We start from the raw sequence: 14,507 nt of genomic DNA, 5'->3' as shown, positions 1-14,507 counted from the left end.
GTTCAAATACAAGTCACATTAATGGAGAATCTTCTTATACAGTGTCACAGTGATTAATAATAAGGGAATTAAGTTGTTTAGTGCAGCAGGCTGCTCTCCAAATGGCACCCCATCTCCTATATAGTGCACTACGGGCCCTGGTCAAAAGGGGCTCTGGTCAAAAGTAGCGCACTACATGGGGAATAGGGTTCCATTTGGGATGCACGACAGTCGACCACTTCACTTAAATACTAGTGGAGCAGATGGCCACTTCAATGTCTATGAGCTGTATGTCAATCTATATCCCTCCCTCCCTCCCCTCCAACCGGGCATCCCAGCAGCGCAGGGGCCTGGGCTTTAGCCTGCATGTGGGGCTTGCCAGATTCTGCTGGCCAGAGGACTACTTCTGTTCCTGTCCCCAGTGGGATGTGGACAAGGTCACCACTTTGATATATAGCTTGAGAATTAAATTAATGTGGAATGCTACACCATTTACTTTGCTGAGCTGTTCTCCTTTGCAATATCACCATTAGCTGGACCCAAGAGGACAAGTGACAAAGTGGGCCACAAACATATGGTCTACTGTTTCTGCTTTACTACCAGAGTTTTGTTGGTTAGGCCCGGTGTGCAGTGGTGTGTGCTATGTGAAAGACAAGCCACATTCGAACCAAGACGTAGGCTACACCTGTGTTTCCCAAAGCGGTCCGCGTGACGCTCAGCCGTTCCACATATTTGTTCTATTCCAACACAAGCACACCTGATTCACCTAATCAGTACTTGCTGATTAGTTGGCTAGTTGATGCAGGTGTGCTAGTGTTGGAATAGAACAAATATGTGGAATGGCTGAGAGGCATGAGGATCGGTTCGGGAAACACTGAGATACTAGAAGTAGGGCTATTTCTTAACAGCTTTATTGAAAGTAGTTCCACTCACGATATTCTGTTGACGATGGCGTCTTCGTCCTCCTGGTCATCTGAGGGAGAGGAAACCACTTAAGTCACAGCAGGTACAGCAAGTGAACCCTACAGAGACAAGCAAGGGCCTCTTGGGAATACAAACCCCATGTTGCCCGGGTTCAAATCCTGGGTTGGACTACTGTTAATGCATCAATGCACTTGGCTTAGGGGAGTCCCTTTTTCCTACGGGCATGTCCCAAAAGGCACATTATTCTCTATACAGTGCACTACTTTTGACCAGGGTCCATAGGGCCTATGTAGGGAATAGGGTGCCATTCGGGAGTGATACATGTACCTACTGTACTGTAGCCACCTGGGTGCAGAGAAAAGAACAGCCTAGATTTTCTGGGCACAAAATTTCACAGGAGGATCTTTGACGTGGAGTGATCTACTTTTAAAAAGGAGCTTCGAGAAACCAGCGTGACCTGGACGTTCTATTCTTGTCCAAGAACAATGGGTGTGGAAGAGAGTTCATCGTAACTACATCTAGTGATTATTTTACTTTGATTCTACACATAGTAAAACTTGCAGTTAGGCTGGCTATAGGCCCATTCCCATCCATGGCCATGAACCATCTGTTTATACTATCAACACACTTCATGTGGGGGTGGGGGTCATATTAGTTTCATCGTAGGGAACATTACATAGAAAGCCATATACTTTTGATCTTGAGAGAAACCTTTCCCTCGGAATAAATATCAAAATGAGTGATTTCCAGTGCTGGACAGAAAATGCATCTGAAGTTTATTTAAATGTATAAACTGGGTGGTTCGAGCCTTGAATGATGATTGGCTGACAGTCGTGGTATATCAGACCGTATACCACGAGCATGACGGAACATTTCAATTTCCTGCTGTAATTACGTTGGTAACCAGTTTATAATAGCAATAAGGCACCTTGGGGGTTTGTGGTATTTGGCCAATATACCACGGCTAAGGGCTGAACCCAGGCACCCCGCGTTGCGTCGTGCTTAAGTACAGCCCATAGCCATGGTATATTGGCCATTTACCACAAACCCCCGAGATGCCTTATTGTGTCAGTATACATTTTCACTAGGTAGAGTGCCTTCAAAAAGTATTCATAACCCTCGACTTTTTCCACATTTTGTTGTGTTACAAGTAGGGCTGCCCCAAATTAGTCGACTTGTCGATTGTTTGGTCGCAAGGCTGTCGGTCGACCGAGATTGTTTTAGTGCATTCGGAAAGTATTCAGACCCCTTGACTCTTTCCACATTTGTTACGTTACAGCCTTATTCTAAAATCGATAAAACATTTTTTTTTTTTTTTTTTAAATACTCCTTAATCTATACACAACACCCTATAATGAAATTTTAGCAGACTTCTAAAAATAAGACAGAAATACCTAGAAATTGAGCTCAGTTGCATTCTGTTTCCATTGATCATCCTTGAGATGTTTCTACAACTTGATTGGAGTCCACCTGTGGTAAATTAAATTGATTGGAAATGATTTTATATATAAAAAGGTCCCACAGTTGACAGTGCATGTCAGAGCAAAACCAAGCCACGAGGTCGAAGGAATTGTCCATAGATCTCCACGAATGGATTGTGTCAAGGCACAGATCTGGGGAAGGGTACCAAAAAGATGTCTGCAGAATTGAATGTCCCCAAGAACACAGTGGCTTCAATCATTCTTAAATGGAAGAAGTTAGGAACCACCAAGACTCTTCCTTGAGCTGGCCGCATGGCCAAACTGAGCAATCGGGGGAGAAGGGCCTTGGTCAGGGAGGTGACTAAGAACCTGACAGTCATAGTGACAGAGTTCCTCTGTGGAGAAGGAAGAACCTTCCAGAAGGACAACCATCTCTGCAGCACTCCACCAATCAGGCCTTTATGGTAGAGTGACCAAACGGAAGTCACTCCTCAGTAAAAGGCACATGACAGCCAATGGAGTTTGCCAAAAGTCACCTAAAGACTCTCGGACCATGAGAAACAAGATTCTCTGTTCTGATGAAACCAAGATTAAACTCTTTGGCCTGAATGCCAAGAGTCACGTCTGGAGGAAACCTGGCACCATCCCTACGGTGAAGAATGGTGGTGGCTGCATCATGCTGTGGGGATGTTATTCAGCGTTAGGGACTGGGAGACTAGTCAGGATCAAGGGAAAGATGAACGGAGCAAGGGACAGAGATATCCTTGATGAAAACCTGCTCCAAAGCGCTCAGGACCTCAGGCTGGGGCAAAGGATCACCTTCCAACAGGACAATGTCCCTAAGCACACAGCCAAGACAACGCAGGAGTGGCTTCGGGACAAGTCTCAAAGTCCTTGAGTGGCCCAGCCAGAGCCCGAACTTGAACATCTCTGGAGAGACCTGAAAATAGCTGGGCAGCAACACTCATCCATTCAAACTGACAGAGCTTGAGAGGATCCCGCACAGAAGACTGGGAGACACTCCCCAAACACAGGTGTGAAAGGCTTGTAGCGCCATACCCAAGAATATTCGAGGCTGTAATCGCTTCAACAAAGTACTGAGTAAAGGGTCTGAATACTTATGTAAATGTTATTTCCGTTTTTTATTTTTTAATACTTTTGCAAACATTTGTAAAAACCTGGTTTTGCTTTGTCATCACAGGGTACTGTGTGTAGATTGATGAGAGAAAAACAAAACAATTTAATCCATTGTAGAATAAAGCTGTAACATACAAAATTTGGAAAAAGTCAAGGGGTCTGAATACTTCCCAAATGCACTGCAGACAGGTGTGTATTCAATCAATTGAATTTACCATAGGAGGACTCCAATCAAGTTGTAGAAAGATCAAGGATGATCCATGGAAACAGCTCAATTTCAACTCTCATATCAAAGGGTCTGAATTCTTATGTAAATAAAGTACTTCAGTTATAAATTTGCTAAAATTTCTAAAAACCTGTTTTCACTTTGAGGTGCCGGTACTCAGCTCCTGCCAAAGTCAAGCACTGCTTCTTATCCCTTGCGCAAATAGCCTAGAGCTGTGTCTGTCTCGAGCTCACTGGCGCTGGAAACTGAGGGCCCAGAATATTTTATGGCTGGACCCAAGTTAATAGTAGATACAATGTTTCAAGTTCGTTGCAGACAGGCCATGTGAAGCCAATGTGATTTATAGGATATTTATATTTATCTGGATATTGTCTACCTGCAGGCTGCAACGTTTTTATTTGTTGGCTTTTTGTAGACAATTTTGGGGCAAAAGAGATTACTTTTTAGGTTTGTATCATATAGACTTGGATATGAAGATGTTATTTTCTGTATTTATTATGGATCCCCATTAGTTGCTGCCAAGGCAGCAGCTACTCTTCCTGGGGTCCAGCTAAATTAAGGCAGTAAAACAATTATAAAAACATTACAATACATTCACAACACACTAAGTGTGTGCTCTCAGGCCCCTATTCTACTACCACATATCTACTATACAAAATCCATGTGTATGTGTGTGTATAGCGAGTATGTTATTGTGTGTTAGTATGCATGTGTCTGTGCCTATGTGTTGCTTCACAGTCCCTGCTGTTCCATAAGGTGTATTTTTATCTGTTTTTTAAATCAAATTTTAGTGCTTGCATGAGTTCTTGAGTTCCATGTTGTCATGGCTCTATGTAGTACTGTGCGCCTACAGTAGTCTGTTCTGGACTTGGGGAATGTGAAGAGACCTCTGGTGGCATGTCTTGTGGGGTATGCATAGGTGTCTGAGCTGTGTGCCAGTAGTTCCAACTGACAGCTTGGGGCATTCAACGTGTCAATACCTCTCATAAATACAAGCAGTGATGAAGTCAAGCTCTTCTCCAATTTGAGCCAGGAGAGGCTGACATGCATATTATTAATGTTAGCTCTGTGTACATCTAAGGGCCAGCCATGCTGCCGTGTTCTGAGCCAATTGCAATTTTCCTAAATCCCTCTTTGTGGCATCTGATCCCACGACTGAACAGCAGTCCAGGTGTGACAAAACAAGGGCCTTGTTGATAGTGTTGTTAAGAATGCAGAGCAATGCTTTTATGGACAGACTTCTCCCCATCCTAACTACTGTTGTATCAATATGTTTTGACCATGACAGTTTTCAATCCAGGGTTACTCCAAGCAGTTTAGTCTCTTCAACTTGCTCAATTACCACATTATTCATTACAAGATTTACTTGAGGTTTAGGGTTTAGTGAATGATTTGTCCCATGCTTTTAGTTTTTGAAATATTTAGGACAAATGTATTCCTCGCCACACATTCTGAAACTAACTGCAGCTCTTTGTTAAGTGTTGCAGTCATTTCAGTCGCTGTGCAAGCTGACATGTATAGTGTTGAGTCATCCGCATACATAGACACACTTGCTTTACTCAACGCCAGCAGCATGATGTTGGTAAAGATTGAAAAAAGTAAGGGGCCTAGACAGCTGCCCTGGGGAATTCCTGATTCTACCTGGATTATGTTGGAGGCTTTCATTAAAGAACACCCTCTGTGTTCTCTTAGACAGGTAACTCTTTACACACAATATAGCAAGGGGTGTAAAGCGATTACACATATGTTTTTCGAACAGCAGACTATGATCAATAATGTCAACAGATGCAAAGAAGACTAACAAAACAGCCCCCACTAAATAATAAATTAAATGCAACCATTTCACGAAAATGTGCATATGAAATCCGTAACTGGCATACAGATCGGTAGAAAATATAAATCGGCATTCCACATGAGAAAGGGTTGCCGACTCCTCGTGTAGCCTATTACCGGCAACTTCAGGAGAGTACTGGCAGAATCTGCAAAAGCCAACAGGAGTGGGAGGAGAAGTTGGGTCAGGTTAAGTTCTTTCTTATGGTTATCTCTGGCACCCTCTTACGGCATCAAACCGTAAACTTAAAGCATCAGACAAGCTCAATGCATATAGTTGGTTTTATTAAAACACAGGGTGTGTCTATATATGGAAAATACACATTTAGAAAATGTAGAGCAATTGATTGGTCAAAAGAACACACAACTTTAAATCTAACAAAAATTTTTGTCAGTTTAATTGTCTATTTCTGTCAAATTCTAATATTTGTAAAAACTTTATGTAAAATAAAACACTAATATAGACTACCGGTACATGAGCAAAACTACGTGGACACTAGAGGTCGGCCGATTAATTAGGGTCAATTTCAAGTTTTCATAACAATCGGAAATCGGTATTTTTGGACACTGACTTGGCCAATTTAATTTAAAAATAATATTATTTTACATCTGAACTGCCTCGTTCAGAGGCAGAACGACAGATTTTTACCTTGTCAGCTCGGGGGATTCAATCCTGCAACCTTACAGTTAACTAGTCCAATGCACTAACCACCTGCCTCTCATTGCACTCCACGAAAAGACTGCCTGTTACGCGAATGCAGTAAGCCAAGGTAAGTTGCTAGCTAGCATTAAACTTATCTTATAAAAAGCAATCAATCATAATCACTAGTTAACTACACATGGTCGATGATATTACTAGTTTATCTAGCGTGTCCTGCGTTGCATATAATCGATGCGGTGCGTATCGTTGCTCCAATGTGTACCTAACCATAAACATCAATGCCTTTCTTAAAATCAATAGACAGAAGTATATATTTTTAAACCTGCGTATTTAGCTAAAAGAAATCCAGGTTAGCAGGCAATATTAACCAGGTGAAATTGTGTCACTTCTCTTGCATTCATTGCACGCAGAGTCAGGGTATATGCAACAGTTTGGGCCGCCTAATTTGCCAGAATTGTACGTAATTATGACATAACATTGAAGGTTGTGCAATGTAACAGGAATATTTAGACTTATGGATGCCACCCGTTAGATAAAGTACGGAACGGTTCTGCATTTCACTGAAAGAATAAACGTCTTGTTTTCGAGATGATAGTTTACGGATTCGACTATATTAATGACCAAAGGCTCGTATTTCTGTGTTATCACACTCGGGAGTGTTGCTGTTACCAGCAACTCCCGAGATTAGGCTTGTGTAACCAATGTGAAATGGCTAGCTAGTTAGCGAGGTGCGCGCTAATAGCCTTTCAAACGTCACTCAGACGATGTGAAATGGCTAGCTAGTTAGCGAGGTGCGCGCTAATAGCCTTTCAAACGTCACTCACTCTGAGACTTGGAGTGGTTGTTCCCCTTACTCTGCAAGGGCCGCGGCTTTTGTGGAGCGATGGGTAACGCTGCTTCGAGGGTGGCCGTTGTCGTTGTGTTCCTGGTTCGAGCCCAGGTAGGAGCGAGGAGAGGGAAGGAAGCTATACTGTTAAACTGGCAATACTATAGTGCCTATAAGAACATCCAATAGTCAAAGGTTAATGAAATACAAATGGTATAGAGAGAAATAGTCCTATAATTCATATAATAACTACAATCTAAAACTTCTTATCTGGGAACATTGAAGACTCAAGTTAAAAGGAACCACCACTTTCATATGTTCTCATGTTCTGAGCAAGGAACTTAAACGTTAGCTTTCTTACATGGCACATATTTTACATGGAGAAGAAAGTAAAAGTGCGATATGTTCCAACACTTTGTTTTTGCATTATTTATTATTTATTTGAGGCTAAATTGATTTTATTTATGTATTATATTAAGTTAAAATAAGTGTTCATTCAGCAGTGTTGCAATTGTCACTATTACAAATAAATAAATAAATAATTGTCCGATTAATCGGTATCGGCTTGTTTTGGTCCTCCAATAAATCGGTATCGGCGTTGAAAAATCATAATCGGTCGACCTCTAGTGGACACCTGCTCGTTGAACATCTCATTCCAAAATCATGGGTAATAATAGGGATTTGGTCCCCCCTTTGCCGCTATAAGAGCCTCCATTCTTCTGGGAAGGCTTTCCACTAGATGCCGGAACATTGCTGCGGGTACTTGCTTCCATTCAGCCACAAGAGCATTAGTGAGGTAAGGCACTGATGTTGGGCAATTAGGCCTGGCTCGATGGGGTTGAGGTCAGGGCTCTGTGCAGGCCAGTCAAGTTCTTCCACACTGATCTCGACAAACCACTTGTGTATGGACGTCATTTTGTTCAAGGGGGAATTGTCATGCTGAAACAGGAAAGGTAATTCCCCAAAATGTTGCTAAAGTTAGAAACACAGAATCGTCTAGAATGTCACTGTATGCTTTAGTGTTAAGATTTCCCTTCACTGGAACTAAGGGGCCTAGCCCAAACCATGAAAAACAGCCCCAGACCATTATTCCTCCTCCACCAAACTTTACAGTTGGCACTTCGCATTTGGGCAGGGGTTTTTCACACGCAACAGGTTCCCACCCAAAGGACATCCAGCCAACTTGACAACTGTGTGAAGCATTGGAGTCAACATGGGCAAGCATCTCTGTGGAACGCTTTGACACCTTGTAGAGTCCATACCCCAACTAATTGAGGCTCTGCTCACATCCTCTGATATGGGCTAATATTTGACTGGAGCGAGATTCCCAATTGCTGTAGCGCAGGCCTCCTCGCCCGCTCCAGTAGCGCTCATTTCACGTGCTCAGGGCATACCTGGCCCAGCATGCATTTGTTGTTCACTTGTATGCTACTATCTATAGCCCCTTGCTTTAGATACTGTCATTTTCATACAGAAACTGATAAAACACACAGGTTCTAAATCAAGGTGACAAACAAAGATGAGGACCAGGAGCAAGACCGGATAGTGGTGATGTACAGTAGCGTCCACAACTAAAGAATCATTGTGGAATCTGAAAAGACAAGTATCCCGAAAGAAAAGGAACGAGGCGGGTAGATAAATACTTTGCTACAATTACACCCTTAGTTATAAAACTACAAATAATAATACCTCCTCTTACACGTTACCTTCGTTTTTGTTCTATTATCTACACAATAGGCCATAATATATTTCGGACCAATGGGCCTGGCATATTCCCAAGTTACAGGAGCTTTCCATTTTGCTTGGGTAATTTTACCTACAAACCTTTAGGCCTACCTATAGAATATATATATATATATATATATATATACAGTGCCTTGCGAAAGTATTCGGCCCCCTTGAACTTTGCGACCTTTTGCCAAATTTCAGGCTTCAAACATAAAGTTATAAAACTGTATTTTTTTGTGAAGAATCAACAACAAGTGGGACACAATCATGAAGTGGAACGACATTTATTGGATATTTCAAACTTTTTTAACAAATCAAAAACTGAAAAATTGGGCGTGCAAAATTATTCAGCCCCCTTAAGTTAATACTTTGTAGCGCCACCTTTTGCTGCGATTACAGCTGTAAGTCGCTTGGGGTATGTCTCTATCAGTTTTGCACATCGAGAGACTGACATTTTTTCCCATTCCTCCTTGCAAAACAGCTCGAGCTCAGTGAGGTTGGATGGAGAGCATTTGTGAACAGCAGTTTTCAGTTCTTTCCACAGATTCTCGATTGGATTCAGGTCTGGACTTTGACTTGGTCATTCTAACACCTGGATATGTTTATTTTTGAACCATTCCATTGTAGATTTTGCTTTATGTTTTGGATCATTGTCTTGTTGGAAGACAAATCTCTGTCCCAGTCTCAGGTCTTTTGCAGACTCTATCAGGTTTTCTTCCAGAATGGTCCTGTATTTGGCTCCATCCATCTTCCCATCAATTTTAACCATCTTCCCTGTCCCTGCTGAAGAAAAGCAGGCCCAAACCATGATGCTGCCACCACCATGTTTGACATTGGGGATGGTGTGTTCAGCTGTGTTGCTTTTACGCCAAACATAACGTTTTGCATTGTTGCCAAAAAGTTACATTTTGGTTTCATCTGACCAGAGCACCTTCTTCCACATGTTTGGTGTGTCTCCCAGGTGGCTTGTGGCAAACTTTAAACGACACTTTTTATGGATATCTTTAAGAAATGGCTTTCTTCTTGCCACTCTTCCATAAAGGCCAGATTTGTGCAATATACGACTGATTGTTGTCCTATGGACAGAGTCTCCCACCTCAGCTGTAGATCTCTGCAGTTCATCCAGAGTGATCATGGGCCTCTTGGCTGAATCTCTGATCAGTCTTCTCCTTGTATGAGCTGAAAGTTTAGAGGGACGGCCAGGTCTTGGTAGATTTGCAGTGGTCTGATACTCCTTCCATTTCAATATTATCGCTTGCACAGTGCTCCTTGGGATGTTTAAAGCTTGGGAAATATTTTTGTATCCAAATCCGGCTTTAAACTTCTTCACAACAGTATCTCGGACCTGCCTGGTGTGTTCCTTGTTCTTCATGATGCTCTCTGCGCTTTTGACGGACCTCTGAGACTATCACAGTGCAGGTGCATTTATACGGAGACTTGATTACACACAGGTGGATTGTATTTATCATCATTAGTCATTTAGGTCAACATTGGATCATTCAGAGATCCTCACTGAACTTCTGGAGAGAGTTTGCTGCACTGAAAGTAAAGGGGCTGAATAATTTTGCATGCCCAATTTTTCAGTTTTTGATTTGTTAAAAAAGTTTGAAATATCCAATAAATGTCGTTCCACTTCATGATTGTGTCCCACTTGTTGTTGATTCTTCACAAAAAAAAAATTATATATATCTTTATGTTTGAAGCCTGAAATGTGGCAAAAGGTCGCAAAGTTCAAGGGGGCCAAATATTTTCGCAAGGCACTGTATATATATATATATTTTTTTTAATAACTCTGCCCAACCTGGCAATAGTGGCCAAACGGGTGTTTAACTTCCCCAGCGGCTCTGCAAGTGTGGAGATGATATTCTCTGCTGTTGGCCTGCTCTCCAGGCACCATCGCATGAGCCTGAATCCACAGACTGGCCAAACTTGTGTTTTCAAAAATGAATTCTAAAGGCACTAAGTCCTTTTTCGTTTCATTTGTATTAATTCTAAGTAAATCACTGCCTATATGCACAATTTATAGACTATAATGATTTAATACAACAAAATGTTGTTTACATGCTCTGCGCTTTATGTCCCTACCAGCCCATTGTGTCGCACTCGCAAATGCTTGTATTTCTTTGTAGGCTATAGCCTTGAAATCATTTTTATAATCTAGCCTAAATAATTCATTTCCATCCCTTCTTAGGTTCCCTTTGACGCCTAAACCTATTTAGTGTTTATATGCTGTTTAATATGATATGTAGCCTATTTGAAAATGATGTGCGCTTCTTACATTCACCTTTTCATGTTTATTCAAATACTTGTCATTCAAATCCATATGGTTTGGTTTCAATACCAAATGGTAGGTTCATGTAGTCACAAAAATAAATGAGTGTTGGTTAAATTGTGATTTTAATCAATGGAGCGAATTTGAAGCGGCAGTTTTTTTGAGCAGAGCGCAAGCACCATGAGGGTGATTTCCAACCGATCAACTCAGCTCACATGCTCTGGCCACTAAACTGTCTTGAAACAATGTGATGGTCCCTCTGTATGCAAACATACTGTGAACAAAAGGTCGAGCTTGGCAATAATTGCTGTGAAAACTCTGGGACTGTGTGCGCATCTCAGGTGTGCAAGTATTACATAGAAACTGTTTTTGAAGTTGGTAGCACAATATGTGTTGGTAGTTTCAGTACAACCACCATAAAAACAGAACAAGACTCCTTACCTGTTTTCCTCTTGTACCTGGTGATGATGCAGTACGACACAATGTAGAGTGCTGCAAACAGTAGGAAACAAATCTGAAAAGGCAAAAATAATGAAACAATTATAAAGCTGCTGAAGTGTTATGTAAATTATCAATGTTACAATATCTGGCATTATACTGATGTGAATGCATAATAAATTTTGATACATATGTATTAGCCTTCCGTAGACATTGTCTGCATCCCAAATGGCACCCTATTCCCTTCTTAGTGCACTACTTTTGACCACGGCACATAGGGCTCAGGTTAAAAGTAGTACACTACATAGGCAATATGGTGGCATTCCGGACACAGATATGGTACTGTGACATTACTACAGTAGTTTATAGGGATGCACGATATATCGGTGAACATATCGGAATTTTGCGCTACACAGTATTCCTAACCTAGCCCACAATGTCTGCTGTGTGGATCAAGCAGTCAACAAGTCGAGCAGCCACTTGAACAAGTAAGAAAATTTCAGCGAGACAACTCATAGGCGAAATCCATTAACGCCAAGACAATGGAATTCATTGCCCTTGACAATCAACCGTTCTCTGTCCTGGGTGATGTTCGCTTTCGCCGACTGGTCGGGCACCCGTACACACTATGAAGTGTGCTATTTTTCAGATGTTGCCCTACCGGAGTTACACAGTAATAGCGTCACTGCTACTAGCTTCACGACATACATACTATGGAACGCCATTTAGGTCTTTGCGTGTCAAAAAATATACAGAAGGATTGTCAAAGCTGTACAAAAAAGGTCTGCAAACAAGCAAACACCGGCCACGAACGATGTATTTACAATACCGCGTTGGTAATAAAGCATAATTTGTTTGACCGCAACTTCTGGAGTAGCTAGCTAGCTTTAGCTTGGTACCTAGCTAGCACCAATACAACCAGCCTGAAAACAATGACCAGCAGACACTGCAGTCATTTTCATTATTCTTAACAATGATTTAGGAATTCTTGTGAATAAGTATAAGCTAGGTTGCCACTTGTTGTTCGCCTATTGAAATTAAACTTTGGTTCATGAAAATAAATTGCTAGCCATCTACTTAACCCTGTTACCCAAAACTAACTTTATAAGCAGCCAGCTAGCTCAATCCGGCTAGTGATGCTCGACCGGACCGGGTTGTGTTGTGAAGCTAGCCACAATAAGGACTAGCCACAATAGTGGACTTTGCGGTTAGCCTTCAAAATAAAAGTATGTCATTGACAGGATGCAAATGAATGCAAATAGTAGAATGTCATCCTTTTATTTTGAAGGCTAACCGCGAAGTGCACTATTGTGGCTAATCCTCATTATAGCTTGCTTCACATAGATGGGTCCGACCATCATTAATCAAATAAGAACTGTTGGTCTTGTAAATTAGGGTTATTTTAGATGATACTTTGCTATATAGTTAGCTAGCTAACTATATAACTACTGAAACAGATGTCGTTTGCTAGGTTTTTGGGGAGAACATTGCATCCATTAGCCAGGTAGCTTTTTTTATGACCAGCACTGTATGTGCGCAAGACAACTTTACCAGCATCATAGCATACGTATCGATGAATCTTTGTGACATATGAAATACGAGTGAAAGTGTAATCAATGTGTAATAACTACATAAAAAAATGTATGCACGCATTAAATTATTATGTGACATGCAGTCATATTCAGGTCCTGATTGGTCAACAAGCTTATTTGACACGTCAAATAGTGTTATTTAACATGTATATTTTTTGACACGCAAAGACGCAAACGGAGTTCCATAGAAATCCTGGTTGAGAATGAAACGACTGAACAAATGAAAAACGAAACAGAACATCAAGTAAGTGAAAGAAATAGGTTTTGATTATGTTTTACTGGTAATCGGGACATACGTAAATGCCAACAAAATAATTTTTTGGTCAGTGTGGTGTAGAGGTTGACCGATTATGATTTTTCAACGCTGATACCGATACCGATTATTGGAGGACCAAAAAACCCGATACCGATTAATCGGCCGATTTAAAAAATAAATAAAAATGTATTTTAAATGACAATCACAACAATACTGAATTAAAACTTATTTTAACTTAATATAATACATCAATAAAATCAATTTAGCCTCAAGTAGATAATGAAACATGTTCAATTTGGTTTAAATAATGCAAAAACAAAGTGTTGGAGAAGAACGTAAAAGTGCAATATGTGCCATGTAAAAAGCTAACGTTTCAGTTCCTTGCTCAGAACATAGAAAAGCTGGTGGTTCCTTTTAACATGAGTCTTCAATATTCCCAGGTAAGAAGTTTTAGGTTGTAGTTATTATAGGACCATTTCCCTCTATACCATTTGTATTTCATTAACCGTTGACTATTGGATGTTTTTATAGGAACTTTAGTATTGCCAGTGTAACAGTATAACTTCCGTCCCTCTCCTCGCTCCTCCCTGGGCTCGAACCAGCAACACAACGACAACAGCCACCACATCGAAGCAGCGTTACCCATGCAGAGCAAGGGAAACAACCACCCCAAGGCTCAGAGCGAGTGAAGTTTGAAACGCTATTAGCGCGTGCTAACTAACCAGCCATTTCACTTCGGTCACACCAGCCTCATCTCGGGAGTTGATAGGTTTGAAGTCATAAACAGCACAATGCTTGACGCACAACGAAGAGCTGCTGGCAAAACACACAAAAGTGCTGTTTGAATTAATGTTTTACGCGCCTGCTTCTGCCTACCACCACTCAGTCAGATACTTAGATACTTGTATGCTCAGTCAGATTATATGCAACACAGGACACGCTAGATAATATCTAGTAATATCATCAACCATGTGTAGTTAACTAGTGATTATGATTGATTGTTTTTTATAAGATAGGTTTAATGCTAGCTAGCAACTTACCTTGGCTTACTGCATTTGCGTAACAGGCAGTCTCCTTGTGGAGTGCAACGAGAGAGAGGCAGGTCGTTATTGCGTTGGACTAGTTAACTGTAAGGTTGCAAGATTGGACCCCTCGAGCTGACAAGGTGAAAATGTGTCTTTCTGCCCCTGAACGAGGCAGTTAACCCACCGTTCCTA

General features: G+C 41.2%; 1 protein-coding gene across 2 annotated transcripts in view; it reads right to left on the bottom strand.

Moving 5' to 3' along the window:
- Nucleotides 1-14,507, bottom strand: part of LOC139420445 (limb region 1 protein homolog) — a 142,073-nt gene that overhangs the window by 122,565 nt on the left and 5,001 nt on the right. For both annotated transcript variants that reach the window (XM_071170585.1, XM_071170586.1), the window contains exons 2-3: nucleotides 11,446-11,518; nucleotides 913-952 (exon numbers count right to left, since the gene is read on the bottom strand). In XM_071170585.1, coding sequence (XP_071026686.1) covers nucleotides 913-952; nucleotides 11,446-11,518 — 113 coding nt within the window. The remainder of the gene's footprint in view (nucleotides 1-912; nucleotides 953-11,445; nucleotides 11,519-14,507) is intronic.

This window comes from Oncorhynchus clarkii, chromosome 11 (assembly GCF_045791955.1).
Source record: "Oncorhynchus clarkii lewisi isolate Uvic-CL-2024 chromosome 11, UVic_Ocla_1.0, whole genome shotgun sequence".
In the NCBI taxonomy this organism is placed as follows: Eukaryota; Metazoa; Chordata; class Actinopteri; order Salmoniformes; family Salmonidae; genus Oncorhynchus; species Oncorhynchus clarkii.
This window is presented reverse-complemented; position numbering and strand designations above follow the sequence as displayed.